General features: G+C 57.2%; 1 protein-coding gene across 1 annotated transcript; it reads right to left on the bottom strand.

Moving 5' to 3' along the window:
• Positions 1–3424: 3424 nt before the first annotated feature.
• MIOX (myo-inositol oxygenase) lies at positions 3425–18503 on the bottom strand. Its single transcript, XM_054068816.1, has 10 exons — positions 18362–18503; positions 15155–15208; positions 12931–13005; positions 10971–11133; positions 9140–9207; positions 5904–6013; positions 5746–5813; positions 3946–3995; positions 3724–3836; positions 3425–3617 (listed from the first exon to the last, which is right to left on the bottom strand). Exons 1-10 carry the CDS (start codon positions 18374–18376, stop codon positions 3509–3511), a joined length of 825 nt encoding a protein of 274 aa, XP_053924791.1. The 5' UTR covers positions 18377–18503; the 3' UTR covers positions 3425–3508.
• Between the last annotated feature and the right edge of the window lie 679 nt (positions 18504–19182).

Consider the following 19182-nt stretch of genomic DNA (forward strand, 5'->3'; position numbering starts at 1 on the left):
TACCCCTTTTAACCCTTTTCCCCTCTTTTTAACCCTTTTTCCCTCTTTTTAACCCTTTTCCCCTCTTTTTAACCCTTTTTCCCTCTTTTTAACCCTTTTCCCCTCTTTTTAACCCTTTTTCCCTCTTTTTAACCCTTTTCCCCTCTTTTTAACCCTTTTTACCCCTTTTAACCCTTTTTCCCCTCTTTTTAACCCTTTTAACCCTTTCCCCTTTTTAACCCTTTTTTACCCCTTTTAACCCTTTTTCCCCCTTTTAACCCTTTTTTACCCCTTTTAACCCTTTTCCCCTATTTTTAACCCTTTTTACCCCTTTTTAACCCTTTTTTACCCCTTTTAACCCTTTTTCCCCCTTTTAAACCCTTTTTTACCCCTTTTAACCCTTTTCCCCTATTTTTAACCCTTTTTACCCCTTTTAACCCTTTTCCCCTCTTTTTAACCCTTTTTACCCCCTTTTTACCTTTTTTACCCTTTTTAACCCATTTTACCCTTTTTACCCCCATTTTACCTTTTTACGCTTTTTTACCCCATTTTACCTTTTTTACCCCTTTTTACCCCATTTTTACCCCATTTTACCCTTTTTAACCCCTTTTTTGCCCCATTTTACATTTTTACCCCTTTTAACCCTTTTCCCCCCTCTTTTTAACCCTTTTTTACCTTTTACCCCTTTACCCTTTTTAACTCCCTTTTTTACCCCATTTTACCCTATTTTACCTTTTTTACCCTCTTTTTACCCCAATTTTACCTTTTTACCCCATTTTACCCCTTTTTTACCCCTTTTAACCGTTTTTCCCCTTTTAAACCCCCTTTTACCCCATTTTACCCCTTTTATCCCCTTTTTACCCCATTTTACCTTTTTTACCCCATTTTTCCCTTTTAACCCCCTTTTTACCCCATTTGTACCTTTTTTACCTACTTTTTACCCCATTTTACCCTTTTTACCCCCTTTTTACCCCTTTTACCCCCTTTTTAACTCATTTTACCTTTTTTAACCCCCTTTGTTACTTCATTTTACCTTTTTACACCCCATTGTACCCCCATTTTACCCCCATTTTACCTTTTTACCCCCTTTTTGCCCCATTTTACCCTTTTAACCCCTTTTTACCCCATTTCACCTTTTTATACCCCCTTTTACCCTCTTTTACCCTTTTAACCCATTTTTACCCCATTTTACACTTTTTAACCCCCTTTTTACCCCCTTTTTACCCCATTTTACCCTTTTTAACCCCCTTTTTACCCCCTTTTTACCCCATTTTTACCCCATTTTACCCTTTTTAACCTCTTTTTAACCCCCATTTTACCTTTTCTACCCCCTTTTTGCCCCATTTTACCTTTTTATAACATATTTTACCCCATTTTACCCTTTTTAACCCCCTTTTTTACCCCATTTTACCTTTTTACCCCCATTTTACCCTTTTACCCCTTTTTACCCCATTTTTCCCTTTCTACCCCTTTTTACCCTTTTTACCCCCTTTTACCCCCATTTTACCTTTTTACCCCCTTTAACCCCATTTTACCCTCATTTCACCTTTTTACCCCCTTTTTTACCCCATTTTACCCCCTTTTTATCCTATTTTACCCTTTTTAACCCTCATTTTCCCCCCTCCCTCTCCCCTTTCCCCCTTCCTCTCCCATTTCCCCCTTTCCTCTCCCATTTCCCCCCTTCCTCTCCCATTTCCCCCCTTCCTCTCCCCTTTCCCCCCTTCCTCTCCCATTTCCCCCTTTCCTCTCCCATTTCCCCCTTTCCTCTCCCCTTTCCCCCCTTTCCTCTCCCCTTTCCCCCCTTTCCTCTCCCCTTCCCCCTTCCTCTCCCCTTCCCCCTTCCTCTCCCCTTCCCCCGTCCTCTCCCCTTTCCCCCCTTCCTCTCCCCTTTCCCCTTTCCTCTCCCCTTCCCCCTTCCTCTCCCCTTTCCCCCTTTCCTCTCCCATTTCCCCCTTTCCTCTCCCATTTCCCCCTTCCTCTCCCATTTCCCCCCTTCCTCTCCCATTTCCCCCCTTCCTCTCCCATTTCCCCCCTTCCTCTCCCATTTCCCCCTTCCTCTCCCATTTCCCCCCTTCCTCTCCCATTTCCCCCCTTCCTCTCCCCTTCCCCCCTTCCTCTCCCCTTTCCCCTTTCCTCTCCCCTTTCCCCTTTCCTCTCCCCTTTCCCCCTTTCCTCTCCCCTTTCCCCCTTTCCTCTCCCCTTTCCCCCCTTCCTCTCCCCTTTCCCCCTTCCTCTCCCCTTTCCCCCCTTTCCTCTCCCCTTTCCCCCCTTCCTCCCCCATTTCCCCCTTCCCTCTCCCCTTTCCCCCCTTCCTCTCCCATTTCCCCCCTTCCTCTCCCATTTCCCCCCTTCCTCTCCCATTCCCCCCTTTCCTCTCCCATTTCCCCCTTCCTCTCCCCTTCCCCCTTCCTCTCCCCTTCCCCCTTCCTCTCCCCTTTCCCCCTTCCTCTCCCCTTTCCCCCTTCCTCTCCCCTTTCCCCCTTCCTCTCCCCTTTCCCCCCTTCCTCTCCCCTTTCCCCCCTTCCTCTCCCCTTTCCCCCCTTCCTCTCCCCTTTCCCCCCTTCCCTCCCCCATTTCCCCCCTTCCCTCCCCCATTTCCCCCCTTCCCTCCCCCATTTCCCCCTTTCCTCTCCCATTCCCCCCTTTCCTCTCCCCTTTCCCCCCTTTCCTCTCCCCTTTCCCCCTTTCCTCTCCCCTTTCCCCCTTTCCTCTCCCCTTCCCCCCTTTCCTCTCCCCTTCCCCCCTTTCCTCTCCCCTTCCCCCCTTTCCTCTCCCCTTTCCCCCTTCCCTCCCCCATTTCCCCCTTCCCTCCCCCATTTCCCCCTTCCCTCCCCCATTTCCCCCTTCCCTCCCCCATTTCCCCCCTTCCCTCCCCCATTTCCCCCCTTCCCTCCCCCATTTCCCCCCTTCCTCTCCCATTCCCCCCTTCCTCTCCCCTTTCCCCCCTTCCTCTCCCATTCCCCCCTTCCTCTCCCATTTCCCCCCTTCCCTCTCCCATTTCCCCCCTTCCCTCTCCCATTTCCCCCTTCCCTCCCCCATTTCCCCCCTTCCCTCCCCCATTTCCCCCCTTTCCTCCCCCATTTCCCCCCTTTCCTCCCCCATTTCCCCCCTTCCCTCCCCCATTTCCCCCTTCCCTCCCCCATTTCCCCCTTCCCTCCCCCATTTCCCCCTTCCCTCCCCCATTTCCCCCCTTCCCTCTCCCATTTCCCCCTTCCCTCCCCCTTTCTCCCCCCTTTCCTCCCCCTTTTCCCCCCTTTCTCCCCCCTTTCTCCCCCATTTCTCCCCCATTTCCCCCCTTTCCTCCCCCATTCCCCCCTTTTCCCCCCCTTTTCCCCCCTTCCCTCCCCCATTTCCCCCCTTTCTCCCCCCTTTCTCCCCCATTTCCTCCCCCATTTCCCCCCTTCCCCCCCCCTTTTCCCCCTTTTCCTCTCCTCTTCCCGCATCGCTCTGCCCTGGATTTTATTGGGGTGTCTCCGGGACCCCTTTTGGGGGGGAACCACTGCCGGAGGAAGGGGTTCATTTTCGGGGTTCACCATCGGATCCTCTCCGGACAATACTTCTCGATGAGTCCCTGATAATACCCTCGGAGCTCCTTCACATCCGGAATCTCTTCCTCTTTGGTGTAAAGGTCGAATTTGCTGACGGAAAAACGGGAGGAAATCCGTTAAAAAGTGGGAAAAAAGACCTTTTTTGGGGTGGGGGGACCCCAAAATCTGCCTGAGGACCCCCCCAAAACGCTCTCACTTGAATTCCTTCACCCACGGCAGCATCCGGAGATCCCGCGGAGAGCAGAGGTGTCCGTAGTCGCCTCCGGAATGCCATGGATAGAAGGAATGGAATCGAACCATATAGAATGCCTATAGGATTTGGGGGTACAGCGGTGATAAAAAGGGGGTCCCCCCAACCCCTTTACCCCCCCCCACCCCTTTATTTGACCCCCATAGATGTGTACCCCGAAATTCTCACCTCTTCCGGGAGCGCAAAGTTGTTGACGGTCATCACGCGGTACATATACTCTAAGGGGAACCCCAAAAAATGATGGGGGGGACCCCCAAAAAATGGGGGGGATGAAAAAAGGGGGACCCCCCAAAAATAGAGGAGGGAAAGAAAAAGAGCATCAGATAATGAACCCCCAAAAAATAAGGGAGAAGGGGAAGCACAGGGGTGAAAAATAGGGGGGAAAGAGTACTCGGGGATAGGGAACCCCAAAAAAAGAGAGAGAAGGGGACCCCCCCAGACACAAAAAGGGGGGAAAAAGAGCACCTTCAGAGCCTGAACCCCAAAAAGAGAGATAAGGGGACCCCCCGGGACACAAAAAGGGGGAAAAGGAGACCCTTTAGACCCTGAACCCCAAAAAAGAGAGAGATAAGTGGATCCCCAAGACACAAAAAGGGGGGAAAAGGAGACCCTTCAGACCCTGAACCCCAAAAAGAGAAACAAGGGGACCCCCCCAGACACAAAAAGAGGGGAAAAAGGAGACCCTTCAGACCCTGAACCCCAAAAAGAGGGGAAAAAGGAGCCCCTTCAGACCCTGAACCCCAAAAAGAGAAACAAGGGGGCCCCCCCAGACACAAAAAGAGGGGAAAAAGGAGACCCTTCAGACCCTGAACCCCAAAAAAGAGAGAGAAGGGGACCCCCCCAGACACAAAAAGAGGGGAAAAAGGAGACCCCCAGACCCTGAACCCCAAAAAGATGGGAAAAAGGAGCCCCTTCAGACCCTGAACCCCAAAAAGAGGGGGAAAAGGAGCCCCTTCAGACCCTGAACCCCAAAAAGAGGGGGAAAAGGAGCCCCTTCAGACCCTGAACCCCAAAAAAGAGAGAAAAGGGGACCCCCCAAGACCCAAAAAGAGGGAAAAAGGAGCCCCTTCAGACCCTGAACCCCAAAAAAGAGAGAGAAGGGGACCCCCCCAGACACAAAAAGAGGGGAAAAGGAGCCCCTTCAGACCCTGAACCCCAAATAAGAGAAACGAGGGGACCCCCCAAGACCCAAAAAGGGGGAAAAAGGAGCCCCTTCAGACCCTGAACCCCAAAAAGAGGGGATGAGAGGACCCCCCCAAGACCCTGAACCCCAAAAAGAGGGGTGAGAGGAGCCCCCCCAGACCCTGAACCCCAAAAAGAGGGGGTGAGAGGAGCCCCTTCAGACCCTGATCCCCAAAAGAGGGGGTGAGAGGAGCCCCCAAACCCTGAACCCCAAAAAAGAGAGAGAAGAGGACCACCCAAGACCCAAAAAGAGGGGAAAAAGGAGCCCCCCCCAAACCCTGAACCCCAAAAAAGAGAGATAAGGGGACCCCCCGGGACCCAAAAAGAGGGAAGAAGGAGACCCCCCCAGACCCTGAACCCCAAAAAGAGAGATAAGGGGACCCCCAAGGCACTAAAAGGGGGGAAAAGGAGACACCCCAAATCCTGAACCCCAAAAAGAGAGATAAGGGGACCCCCGAAGACCCAAAAAGGGGGAAAAAGGAGCCCCTTCAGACCCTGAACCCCAAAAAGAGAGACAATGGGACCCCCCGAAGACCCAAAAAGAGGGGAAAAAGGAGCCCCCCCCAAACCCTGAACCCCAAAAGAGGGGTGAGAGGAGCCCCCCCAGACCCTGAACCCCAAAAAGAGGGGGTGAGAGGACCCCCCAAACCCTGAACCCCAAAAAGAGAGACAATGGGACCCCCCCAAGACCCAAAAAGAGGGGAAAAAGGAGCCCCCCCAAACCCTGAACCCCCAAAAAAGGAGAGCCAAAGCGACCCCATTTTTGGGGTCCCCCCCCCCCCGTACCGTCGTGTCCCCACGACATGAGGACGTTCTCCAGTCCACAGTTGGGGCGATACATCCCATAATGGGTGCTGGAAACGGGGTGACAGCGGCACCGTGAGGACCCCCCCGAGATGGGTGTTTTGGGGTGCAGGGGGGCGGTGGCTGATTTGGGGGTTCACCTGTATCGGGGGTCGGAGGTGTCGGGGTTCCCCCCAAAAGTGGAGTCGGCGAAGACGACGCTCTTCTGAACTTTGCAGCCAACCGGGAATGTGTCGCCCACCACCGCCCACTGGAACCCCAAAATCAGGGGGGGGACCCCAAAATCAGAGGGGACCCCAAAAATCAGGGGGACCCCGAAAATCAAGAGAAACCCCCAAAAATCAAGAGAAATCACCCCAAAAAATAGGAGAACACAAATAAAAGAGGAGAAACCCCTAAAAAAGAGGAGAACCCCAAAAGAAGAGGGGAACCCCCCAAAAAAATGAACCCCCCCAAAAACGGGGAGAACCCCAAAAATCAAAAGAACCCCTGAAAAAGCAGGAGGATCCCCAAAAAAAGCAGGAGAAGCCCCCAAAAACAGGAGAACCCCCAAAAGAACAGGAGAAGACCCCCAAAAAGAGGAGAACCCCAAAACCAGGAGAACCCCCAAAAACCCGTGAGAACCCCCCCAAGAACAGGAGAGCCCCCAAAACAAACAGGAGAACCCCAAAATAAACAGAACCCTCAAAAACCAGGAGAACCCCCCTAAAAACCCAAAACCGGGAGAACCCCAAAAATCAAGAGAACCCCCCCCAAAAAAGGAGAACCCCAAAAAAAGAGGAGAACCCCAAAAACCAAAAGAACCCCTCAAAAACCAGGAGAACCCCCAAAATCAGGAGAACCCCAAAAAAACAGGAGGACTCCCCCCAAAAACACAGGAGAACCCCAAATAAAACAGGAGAACCCCCCAAAAAAACAGGAGAAACCCCCAAAATCAGGAGAACCCCAAAAGAACAGGAGAACCGCCTCAAAAAAAAGAACCCCCCAAAACCGAGGAGAACCCCAAAAACCAAAAGAACTCCTCAAAAACCAGGAGGACCCCCCCAAAAAAAGAGAACCCCAAAAAACCAGGAGAACCCCAAAAGAACAGGAGAACCCCCCCCCCAAAAAAAGGAGAACCCCAAAACCAGGAGAACCCCAAAACCCAAAAGAACCCCTCAAAAACCAGGAGGACCCCCCCAAAAAAAGCAGGAGAACCCAAAAAAAACCAGGAGAACCCCAAAAGAACAGGAGAACCCCCAAAAAAAAGGAGAACCCCCAAAACCAGGATAACCCCCCAAAAAAACAGGAGAACCCCAAAAATCAAGAGAACCCCCCAAAGAAATCAGGAGAACCCCCAAAAAACAGGAGACCCCCCCAAAAAAACCCAAAACCAGGAGGACCCCAAAAATGAAGAGAATCCCCCCAAAAAACAGGAGACCCCCAAAAACCAGGAGAACCCCAAAAATCAAGAGAAAGCCCCACAAAAAACAGGAGAACCCCAAAACCAGGAGAACCCCCCAAAAAACCATGAGAACCCCCCCGAAAACAGGAGAGCCCCCAAAAGAACAGGAGAACCCCAAAATAAACAGGAGAACCCCCAAAAAACAGAACCCTCAAAAACCAGGAGAACCCCCCAAAAAAACAGAAGAACCCCCAAAAACAGGAGAACCCCCCAAAAAACCCAAAACCAGGAGAACCCCAAAAATCAAGAGAAACCCCCCCAAAACACAGGAGAAACCCCAAAAGAACAGGAGAAGCCCCCCCAAAAAAAGGAGAACCCCAAAACCGAGGAGAACCCCAAAAATCAAAAGAACCCCTCAAAAACCAGGAGGACCCCCAAAAAAAGGAGAACTCCCCAAAAAAAAGGAGAACCCCCAAAAGAACAGGAGAACCCCAAAATAAACAGGAGAACCCCCCCAAATCAGGAGAACCCCCAAAACCAGGAGAACCCCAAAAATCAATAGAAACCCCCCAAAAAGCAGGAGAACCCCCAAAAAACGCCAAAACCAGGAGAACCCCTCAAAAACCAGGAGGACCCCCCAAAAAAGCAGGAAACCCCCCCAAGAAACAGGAGAACCCCCCCAAAAGTCAGGAGAACCCCCAAAAAACCCCAAATCAGGAGAACCCCAAAAAACAGGAGAAAACCCCCCAAAAAAACCAGGAGAAACCCCAAAAAATCAGGAGAACCCCCAAACCAAAAAGGAGAACCCCAAAACCAGGAGAACCCCAAGACCAGGAGAACCCCAAAAATGAAGAGAAAGCCCCCAAATATCAGGAGAACCCCCCAAAATCGGGAGAAACCCCCCAAAACCCAGGAGAACCCCAAACATCAGGAGAACCCCCAAAAAAAGAACCCCCAGAAAACAGGAGAACCCCCCCAAAAAAAACCCAAAACCAGGAGGACCCCAAAAATCAAGAGAACCCCCCCAAAAAGCAGGAGAACCCCCCAAAAAAAACCCAAACCAGGAGAACCCCAAAAAGCAGGAGAACCCCAAAAATCAAGAGAAACCCCCCCCAAAAAACCAGGAGAACCCCAAAAAAACCATGAGAACCCATAAAAACCAAGGGAACCCCCAAAACAAACGGAGAACCCCAAAAAGCAAAAGAACCCCTCAAAAAGCAGGAGAACCCCCACAAACCAGAAGAACCCCCAAAATCAGGAGAACCCCCAAAAAACCCAAAACCAGGAGAACCCCAAAAATCAGGAGAAACCCCCCAAAAAACATAAGAACCCCCAAAAAACCCAAACCAGGAGAACCCCAAAAATCAAAAGAACCCCTCAAAAAACAGGAGAACCCCCCAAAAGAAGAGGAGAACCCCCAAAGAAGAGGAGAACCCCCAAAAAGAAGAGGAGAACCCCCAAAGAAGAGGAGAACCCCCAAAAAGAAGAGGAGAACCCCCCAAAGAAGAGGAGAACCCCCAAACGAAGAGGAGAACCCCCCAAAAGAAGAGGAGAACCCCCCAAAAGAAGAGGAGAACCCCAAAAAGAAGAGAACCCCCCAAAAGAAGAGGAGAACCCCAAAAAGAAGAGGAGAACCCCCCAAAAGAAGAGGAGAACCCCCGAAGAAGAGGAGAACCCCCCAAAAGAAGAGGAGAACCCCAAAAAGAAGAGGAGAACCCCCCAAAAGAAGAGGAGAACCCCAAAAAGAAGAGAACCCCCCAAAAGAAGAGGAGAACCCCAAAAAGAAGAGGAGAACCCCCCAAAGAAGAGGAGAACCCCCAAAAAGAAGAGGAGAACCCCCAAAGAAGAGGAGAACCCCAAAAAGAAGAGGAGAACCCCCCAAAAAGAAGAGGAGAACCCCAAAAAGAAGAGGAGAACCCCCAAAGAAGAGGAGAACCCCCCAAAAGAAGAGGAGAACCCCAAAAAGAAGAGGAGACCCCCCCAAGCCCTCACCTGCGGTTCCCCGAAGAGAATGAGGACTTTGCCCAAATCGTGGATGAGTCCGACCAGCTGGAACCACTCTGCAACGGCCAACGGGGCCTCAGGCTACGGGGGGCGGGGCCTGGGGGGTGGGCGGGGCCTTGGGGAGTGGGCGTGGCCTTGGGAGGGTGGGCGTGGCCAATATGGCGGTGTCAACCATCATGGAGACATCATCCAATGTGGAGACATCGACCAATGTGGAGACGTCACCCAAGGTGTGGGCGTGGCCTTTTGGGGTGGGCGTGGCCTTGGGTGGTGGGCGTGGCCGTTGTGAATGGGCGTGGCCTTTGTGTAATGTCAACCAATATGGAGACATCATCCAATGTGGAGACATCGACCAATGAGGAGACATCACCCAAGGGGTGGGCGTGGCCTTTGTGAGTGGGCGTGGTCTTTGGGAGTGGGCGTGGCCTTGGGGGTGTGGGTGTGGCCAAGATGGAGACGTCAACCAATATGGAGGTGTCAACCACCATGGAGACATCAACCAACGAGGAGACATCGACCGATGTGGAGACGTCAGCCAAGGTGTGGGCGTGGCCTTTGAGGGGGTGGGCGTGGCCTAGGGGGTGGGTGTGGCCTTTGAGGGGTGGGCGTGGCCTTTGGGGTGGGCGTGGCCAATATGGAGACATCAACCAATATGGAGGTGTGAACCATCACAGAGACATCGACCAAGGAGTGGGCGTGGCCTTTGGGGAGGTGGGCGTGGCCTTTGTGTAATGTCAACCACTATGGAGACATCAACCAACGTGGAGACATCACCCAAGGTGTGGGCGTGGCCTTTGTGAGTGGGCGTGGTCTTTGTGAGTGGGCGTGGCCTTTGTTGGGTGGGCGTTGCCTTGGGGTGTGGGCGTGGCCAAGATGGAGACATCAACCAATATGGAGGTGTCAACCATCATGGAGACATCGACCAACGAGGAGACGTCAGCCAAGGGGTGGGCGTGGCCTTTGATGGGGTGGGCGTGGCCTTTTGGGGTGGGCGTGGCCTTTGCGAGATGTCAGCCATCATGGAGACATTGACCAATGTGGAGATGTCATCCAAGGTGTGGGTGTGGCCTTGGGGGGTGGGCGTGGCCTTTGGGGATGTGGGCGTGTCCTTTGGAGCGGGCGTGGCCTTTGGAGTGGGCGTGGCCTTTGGGAGATGTCAACCATCATGGAGACATCATCCAACGTGGAGACATCGACCAAGGTGTGGGCGTGGCCTTTGGAGGTGTGGGCGTGGCCTTTGGGATGGGCGTGGCCTTTTGTGGAGTGGGCGTGGCCTTTGGGGTGGTGGGCGTGGCCTTTGCGAGATGTCAACCATCATGGAGACATCACCCAACGTGGAGACATCACCCAAGGGGTGGGCGTGGCCTTTGGGGATGTGAGCGTGGCCTTTGGAGGGTGGGCGTGGCCTTTGGGGTGGGCGTGGCCTTTGTGAGATGTCAACCAATATGGTGATGTCATCCAATGTGGAGACATCACCCCAGGTGTGGGCGTGGCCTTTGATGGGGTGGGCGTGGCCTTTGTGGAGGTGGGCGTGTCCTTTGGAGTGGGCGTGGCCTTCGCGAGATGTCAACCATCATGGAGACATCATGCGACGTGGAGACATCACTCAAGGTGTGGGCGTGGCCTTTGTGGGGTGGGCGTGGCCTTTTGTGGAGGTGGGCGTGTCCTTTGGAGTGGGCGTGGCCTTTGGGAGACGTCAACCATCATGGAGACATCACCCAACGTGGAGACGTCCCCCAAGGTGTGGGCGTGGCCTTTTGAGGGGGTGGGCGTGGCCTTGGGGTGGTGGGCGTGTCCCCCGGGGGTTGGTGGGCGTGACCTTTGTCGGGGTGGGCGTGGCGGATGGCCTGGGCGGTCTGGTAGGCGTGGAAGGAGTTGGGGAAGTCCACGTCGGGGTCGGATTCATCCACCACCCCATCGAGGAGCTCCAAGGCCTCCATCACGGACATCGTCCTCCGCGAGCAGCTCCCGAACTCCAACGCCTGACCGGGGGGGACACGGGGGGGACAGGGGGGACATCCCGTGGGACAGGAGCTCCAGGGGGACCACCTGTGGGACAGGAGCTCCATCGGGACCATCCCGTGGGACAGGAGCTCCATGGAGACCATTGGGTGGGATTTGGGGTCCATGGGGTGGGACGGGAGATCCATGGAGACCATTAGGTGGGACATGAGGTCCATGGGGACCATCAGGTGGGACAGGAGGTCCATGGGGACCATCAGGTGGGACATGAGGTCCATGGGGACCATTGGGTGGGACAGGAGGTCCATGGGGACCATCAGGTGGGACATGAGGTCCATGGAGACCATCAGGTGGGACAGGAGCTCCATGGAGACCATTGGGTGGGATTGGGGTCCATGGAGACCTTCAGGTGGGATATGAGGTCCATGGGGGATATCAGGTGGACAGGAGGTCCATGGAGACCTTCAGGTGGGACAGGAGGTCCATGGAGACCATTGGGTGGGATTTGAGGTCCATGGAGACCTTCAGGTGGGACATGGGGTCCATGGGGTGGGACAGGAGGTCCATGGGGACCATTGGGTGGGATTGGGGGTCCATTAAGACCATCAGGTGGGACAGGAGCTCCATGGAGACCATTGGGTGGGATTGGGGGGCCATGGAGACCTTCAGGTGGGACATGGGGTCCATGGGGTGGGACAGGAGGTCCATGGGGGACATCGGGTGGGATATGAGGTCCATGGAGACCTTCAGGTGGGATTTGAGGTCCATGGAGACCATCAGGTGGGACATGGGGTCCATGGGGACCATCGGGTGGGATTTGGGATCCATGGGGTGGGACAGGAGGTCCATGGAGACCTTCAGGTGGGATTTGGGGCCCATGGGGTGGGACAGGAGGTCCATGGAGACCTTCAGGTGGGATTTGGGGTCCATGGGGACCATTGGGTGGGATTGGGGGTCCATTGAGACCATCAGGTGGGACAGGAGCTCCATGGGGACCATTGGGTGGGATTGGGGGGCCATGGAGACCTTCAGGTGGGACAGGAGCTCCAGGGGGACCATCAGTGGGACAGGAGCTCCATGGAGACCATTGGGTGGGATTTGAGGTCCATTGAGACCATCAGGTGGGACAGGAGCTCCATGGAGACCATTGGGTGGGATTGGGGTCCATGGAGACCTTCAGGTGGGATATGAGGTCCATGGGGGATATCAGGTGGACAGGAGGTCCATGGAGACCTTCAGGTGGGACATGAGGTCCAGGGGAACCATCCGGTGGGACAGGAGCTCCAGGGGGACCATCCGTGGGATTGGGGGGCCATGGGGACCATCCATGGGACAGGAGCTCCAGGGGGACCACCGGTGGGATTGGGGGGCCATGGGGTGGGACGTGAGGTCCATGGAGACCATCAGGTGGGACAGGAGGTCCATGGGGGACATCAAGTGGGATTTGGGGTCCATGGGGGACATTGGGTGGGACATGGGGTCCATGGGGTGGGACAGGAGGTCCATGGAGATCATCAGGTGGGATATGGGGTCCATGGAGACCATCTGGTGGGATTTGGGGTCCATGGGGTCCATGGGGTGGGACAGGAGGTCCATGAGGACCATCAGGAGGTCCATGAGGTCCATGGGGTGGGATTTGGGGTCCATGAGGACCATCAGGAGGTCCATGGGGTCCCTGGGGTGGGACGGGAGGTCCATGAGGACCATCAGGAGGTCCCTGGGGTCCATGGGGTGGGATTTGGGGTCCATGAGGACCATCAGGAGGTCCATGAGGACCATCAGGAGGTCGATGTGGTGGGACGGGGGCTGTGGGTCACCTTCTTCCGGACGAAGGCCACGCTCTGCCGGGAGTGCATCTCCAGGTACGTTCGGAACACCCGACCGGAGCCCTCCTGACCACCGCCAACGGGGACACTCCCAGTGCCACCAGTGCTCCCAGTATCCCCTCCCAGTGCTCCCAGTAACCCCCTCCCAGTACTCCCAGTACCACCAGGAACCCCATCCCAGCATCCCCAGTGCTCCCAGTAGCCCCAATACCCCCATCCCAGTATCCCCAGTGCTCCCAGTATCCCCAGGAGCCCCATCCCAGTGCTCCCAGTGCTCCCAGTATCCCCATCCCAGTGCTCCCAGTACCACCAGGAGCCCCATCCCAGTATCCCCAGTGCTCCCAGTAACCCCATCCCAGTATCCCCAGTGCTCCCAGTATCCCCATCCCAGTATCCCCAGTGCTCCCAGTACCACCAGGAGCCCCATCCCAGTATCCCCAGTGCTCCCAGTATCCCCGATACCCCCATCCCAGTATCCCCAGTGCTCCCAGTAACCCCATCCCAGTGCTCCCAGTGCTCCCAGTACCACCAGGAGCCCCATCCCAGTATCCCCAGTGCTCCCAGTAACCCCAATAGCCCCATCCCAGTGCTCCCAGTGCTCCCAGTACCACCAGGAGCCCCATCCCAGTATCCCCAGTGCTCCCAGTATCCCCATCCCAGTATCCCCAGTGCTCCCAGTACCACCAGGAGCCCCATCCCAGTATCCCCAGTGCTCCCAGTATCCCCGATACCCCCATCCCAGTATCCCCAGTGCTCCCAGTAACCCCAATAGCCCCATCCCAGTATCCCCAGTGCTCCCAGTAACCCCATCCCAGTGCTCCCAGTGCTCCCAGTACCACCAGGAGCCCCATCCCAGTATCCCCAGTGCTCCCAGTAACCCCAATATCCCCATCCCAGTATCTCCAGTGTTCCCAGTATCCCAAATACCGCCATCCCAGTATCCCCAGTGCTCCCAGTATCCCCCCCAGTGCTCCCAGTTCTCCCAGTATCCCCACTACCCCATCCCAGTGCTCCCAGTATCCCCAGTATCACGATCCCAGTGCCCCCACAGCTCCCAGTATCCCCCCAGTGCTCCCAGTACCCCCTCCCAGTGCTCCCAGTGCTCCCAATACCCCCAACCAGTGCTCCCAGTACCCCATCCCAGTGCTCCCAGTATCCCCTCCCAGTGCTCCCAGTACCCCCTCCCAGTGCTCCCAGTGCTCCCAATACCCCCAACCAGTGCTCCCAGTACCCCATCCCAGTGCCCCCAGTGCTCCCAGTGCTCCCAGTACCCCATCCCAGTGCTCCCAGTGCTCCCAGTACCCCATCCCAGTGCTCCCAGTGCTCCCAGTACCCCCTCCCAGTGCTCCCAGTGCTCCCAGTGCTCCCAGTATCCCCTCCCAGTGCTCCCAGTGCTCCCAGTATCCCCTCCCAGTGCTCCCAGTATCCCCTCCCAGTGCTCCCAGTTCCCCCAGTATCCCCTCCCAGTGCTCCCAGTATCCCCTCCCAGTGCTCCCAGTACCCCCTCCCAGTGCTCCCAGTGCTCCCAGTGCTCCCAGTACCCCCTCCCAGTGCTCCCAGTGCTCCCAGTGCCCCCTCCCAGTGCTCCCAGTGCTGCCAGTATCCCCTCCCAGTGCTCCCAGTTCCCCCAGTATCCCCTCCCAGTGCTCCCAGTACCCCCTCCCAGTGCTCCCAGTTCCCCCAGTACCCCCTCCCAGTGCTCCCAGTTCCCCCAGTACCCCCTCCCAGTGCTCCCAGTACCCCCTCCCATTGCTCCCAGTGCTCCCAGTATCCCCCCCAGTGCTCCCAGTATCCCCTCCCAGTGCTCCCAGTACCCCCTCCCAGTGCTCCCAGTGCTCCCAGTACCCCCCCCAGTGCTCCCAGTGCTCCCAGTACCCCCTCCCAGTGCTCCCAGTACCCCCTCCCAGTGCTCCCAGTGCTCCCAGTACCCCCCCCAGTGCTCCCAGTGCTCCCAGTACCCCCCCAGTGCTCCCAGTACCCGCCCCCAGTGCTCCCAGTATCCCCTCCCAGTGCTCCCAGTGCTCCCAGTACCACCTCCCAGTGCTCCCAGTGCTCCCAGTATCCCCAGTATTCCCATCCCAGTGCTCCCAGTATCCCCAGTATTGCGATCCCAGTGCTCCCAGTGCTCCCAGTACCCCCTCCCAGTGCTCCCAGTAACCCCCTCAGTGCTCCCAGTACCCCCCCCAGTGCTCCCAGTGCTCCCAGTATGTCTCACCCGGTAGTTCCTAAACTGGGATTTCTCTTTCCCGACTTTGAGACCCTCTGAACTCTGCGGAGAGAAGAGACGAACTGTGACCCCCAAGTGTGGGGCAGGGGGGGTCTGTGCCCCATAAGTGCGGGTCAGGGGGGGTCTGTGCCCCATAAGTGTGGGTCAGGGGGTGTCTCTGCCCCATAAGTGTGGGTCGGGGGGGGTCTCTGCCCCATAAGTGTGGGTCAGGGGGGTCTCTGCCCCATAAGTGTGGGTCAGGGGGGGTCTGTGCCCTATAAGTGTGGGTCAGGGGGCTGTCTGTGCCCCATAAGTGTGGGTCAGGGGGGGTCTGTGCCCTATAAGTGTGGGTCAGGGGGGGTCTCTGCCCCATAAGTGTGGGTCAGGGGGCTGTCTGTGCCCCATAAGTGTGGGTCAGGGGGGGTCTGTGCCCCATAAGTGTGGGTCAGGGGGGGTCTGTGCCCCATAAGTGCGGGTCAGGGGGGTCTCTGCCCCATAAGTGCGGGTCAGGGGGGGTCTCTGCCCCATATGTGTGGGTCAGGGGGGGTCTGTGCCCCATAAGTGTGGGTCAGGGGGGGTCTCTGCCCCATAAGTGTGGGTCAGGGGGGTGTCTGTGCCCCATAAGTGTGGGTCAGGGGGGGTCTCTGCCCCATAAGTGTGGGTCAGGGGGGTGTCTGTGCCCCATAAGTGTGGGTCAGGGGGGGTCTGTGCCCCCTAAGTGTGGGTCAGGGGGTGTCTCTGCCCCATAAGTGTGGGTCAGGGGGGTCTGTGCCCCATAAGTGTGGGTCAGGGGGGTCTGTGCCCCATAAGTGTGGGTCAGGGGGGTGTCTGTGCCCCATAAGTGTGGGGCAGGGGGTGTCTGTGCCCCATAAGTGTGGGTCAGGGGGGTCTGTGCCCCATAAGTGTGGGTCTGTGCCCCCTAAGTGTGGGTCAGGGGGGGTCTCTGCCCCATAAGTGTGGGTCTGTGCCCCATAAGTGTGGGGCAGGGGGTGTCTGTGCCCCATAAGTGTGGGTCAGGGGGGTCTCTGCCCCATAAGTGTGGGTCAGGGGGGTCTGTGCCCCATAAGTGTGGGTCTGTGCCCCCTAAGTGTGGGTCAGGGGGGGTCTCTGCCCCATAAGTGTGGGTCTGTGCCCCATAAGTGTGGGTCAGGGGGGGTCTGTGCCCCATAAGTGTGGGGCAGGGGGTGTCTGTGCCCCATAAGTGTGGGTCTCTGCCCCATAGCTGTGGGTCTGTGCCCCATAAGTGTGGGTCTCTGCCCCATAAGTGTGTGTCTGTGCCCCATAAGTGTGGGTCTGTGCCCCATAAGTGTGGGTCAGGGGGGGTCTCTGCCCCATAAGTGTGGGTCTGTGCCCCCTAAGTGTGGGTCAGGGGGGTTCTCTGCCCCATAAGTGTGGGTCTGTGCCCCCTAAGTGTGGGTCAGGGGGGGTCTCTGCCCCATAAGTGTGGGTCTGTGCCCCCTAAGTGTGGGTCAGGGAGGGTCTCTGCCCCCTAAGTGTGGGGCAGGGGGGGTCTGTGCCCCATAAGTGCGGGTCAGGGGGTGTCTGTGCCCCATAAGTGTGGGTCTCTGCCCCCTAAGTGTGGGTCAGGGGGGTGTCTGTGCCCCATAAGTGCGGGTCAGGGGGGTCTGTGCCCCATAAGTGTGGGTCAGGGAGGGTCTGTGCCCCATAAGTGTGGGTCGGGGGGGTCTGTGCCCCATAAGTGTGGGTCTCTGCCCCATAAGTGCGGGTCAGGGGGGGTCTCTGCCCCATAAGTGTGGGTCAGGGGGGGTCTGTGCCCCATAAGTGTGGGTCTGTGCCCCCTAAGTGTGGGTCAGGGGGGGTCTCTGCCCCATAAGTGTGGGTCTGTGCCCCATAAGTGTGGGTCAGGGGGGGTCTGTGCCCCATAAGTGTGGGTCAGGGGGGGTCTGTGCCCCATAAGTGTGGGTCTGTGCCCCATAAGTGTGGGTCGGGGGGTGTCTCTGCCCCATAAGTGTGGGTCGGGGGGGGTCTCTGCCCCATAAGTGTGGGTCAGGGGGGGTCTCTGCCCCATAAGTGTGGGTCAGGGGGGTCTGTGCCCCATTAGTGTGGGGCGGGGGGGTCTCTGCCCCATAAGTGTGGGTCTCTGCCCCATAAGTGTGGGGCGGGGGGGGTTCTCTGCCCCATAAGTGTGGGTCAGGGGGGTGTCTGTGCCCCATAAGTGTGGGTCGGGGGGGTCTGTGCCCCATAAGTGTGGGTCAGGGGGTGTCTGTGCCCCATAAGTGTGGGTCAGGGGGGGTCTGTGCCCCATAAGTGTGGGTCGGGGGGGTCTCTGCCCCATATGTGTGGGTCAGGGGGGTCTGTGCCCCATAAGTGTGGGTCGGGGGGGGGGTCTGTGCCCCATAAGTGTGGGTCAGGGGGGTCTGTGCCCCATTAGTGTGGGGCGGGGGGGTCTCTGCCCCATAAGTGTGGGGCGGGGGGGGGTCTGTGCCCCATAAGTGTGGGTCTCTGCCCCATAAGTGTGGGTCAGGGGGGGGTCTGTGCCCCATAAGTGTGGGTCTCTGCCCCCTAAGTGTGGGTCAGGGGGGGGCTCTGCCCCATAAGTGTGGGTTTCTGCCCCATAAGTGTGGGTCGGGGGGGTCTGTGCCCCCTAAGTGTGGGTCTCTGCCCCATAAGTGTGGGTCTCTGCCCCCTAAGTGTGGGTCAGGGAGGGTCTCTGCCCCATAAGTGTGGGTCTCTGCCCCATAAGTGTGGGTCAGGGGGGGTCTCTGCCCCATAAGTGTGGGTCTCTGCCCCATAAGTGTGGGTCAGGGGGTGTCTCTGCCCCCTAAGTGTGGGTCAGGGGGGGTCTCTGCCCCATAAGTGTGGGTCTGTGCCCCCTAAGTGTGGGTCAGGGGGGGTCTCTGCCCCCTAAGTGCGGGTCAGGGGGGGTCTCTGCCCCATAAGTGTGGGTCAGGGGGGGTCTGTGCCCCATAAGTGTGGGTCTGTGCCCCCTAAGTGTGGGTCAGGGGGGTCTGTGCCCCATAAGTGTGGGTCTGTGCCCCATAAGTGTGGGTCAGGGGGGGTCTGTGCCCCATAAGTGTGGGTCAGGGGGGTCTGTGCCCCATAAGTGTGGGTCTGTGCCCCATAAGTGTGGGTCAGGGGGGGTCTGTGCCCCCTAAGTGTGGGTCAGGGGGGTCTGTGCCCCATAAGTGTGGGTCTGTGCCCCATAAGTGTGGGTCAGGGGGGGTCTCTGCCCCCTAAGTGTGGGGCAGCACTCACCGCGCTGTCGCTCATCGTCGCTGTGGCTTTGGGGGCGTTTCGGGGCCCCTTTTAAGCCGCGGGGTCAGCGCGGGGTCACACCAGTGTCACACCAGTATCACACCAGTGCCCCCGGTGCCCCCTTTGTCCCCGGTGTCCCCTTTGTCCCCAGTCCCACCAGTCCCACCAGTTACTGCGTCACCAGTTAACTCCCCTGCGTTAATGTTCACCCGCGGCTCTGCCACCACCCCCAGTGCTCCCAGTATCACCAGTATCACCAGTATCACCAGTGTCCCAGTGCTCCCAGTGCTCCCAGTGCTCCCAGTATCCCCACAGCTCCAGTGTCCCCAGTGTCCCCCAACCCAGTGTCCCCAGTGCTCCCAGTATCCCCAGTATCCCCGGTATCCCAGTGCTCCCAGTGCTCCCAGTATCACCAGTGTCACCAGTGTCCCCAGTGTTCCCAGTATCCCCAGTGCTCCCAGTATCACCAGTTTCCCCACAGCTCCAGTGCTCCCAGTATCCCCAGTGCTCCCAGTGTCCCCAGTGCTCCCAGTATCCCCAGTGAACCCAATGTCCCAATCCCAGTCCCACCCAGTGCTCCCAGTATCACCAGTATAACCCAGTATCCCCAGTATCCCCACAGCCCCAGTGTTCCCAGTAAACCCAGTGTCCCCCATCCCAGTATCCCCAGTGCTCCCAGTATCCCCAGCCCAGTATCCCCAGTGCTCCCAGTATCACCAGTATACCCACAGTCCCAGTGCTCCCAGTGTCCCCGGTGCTCCCAGTATCACCACTGTCCTCACACTCCCAGTGTCCCCAGTATCCCCAGTGCTCCCAGTGTC

Source organism: Cuculus canorus, chromosome 1 (genome assembly GCF_017976375.1).
Source record: "Cuculus canorus isolate bCucCan1 chromosome 1, bCucCan1.pri, whole genome shotgun sequence".
Taxonomy (NCBI): domain Eukaryota; kingdom Metazoa; phylum Chordata; class Aves; order Cuculiformes; family Cuculidae; genus Cuculus; species Cuculus canorus.

What these genes read in the sequence shown, in the direction of transcription:
- MIOX (XM_054068816.1), bottom strand. An exon ending in CCCAGTTTAGGAACTACCGG is followed by an intron (nt 13,006 to 15,154) that starts GTGAGACATACT and finishes GGCGGTGGTCAG; the next exon opens with GAGGGCTCCGGTCGGGTGTT. An exon ending in TTCTCTTCGGGGAACCGCAG is followed by an intron (nt 6,014 to 9,139) that starts GTGAGGGCTTGG and finishes TTGGGGTTCCAG; the next exon opens with TGGGCGGTGGTGGGCGACAC.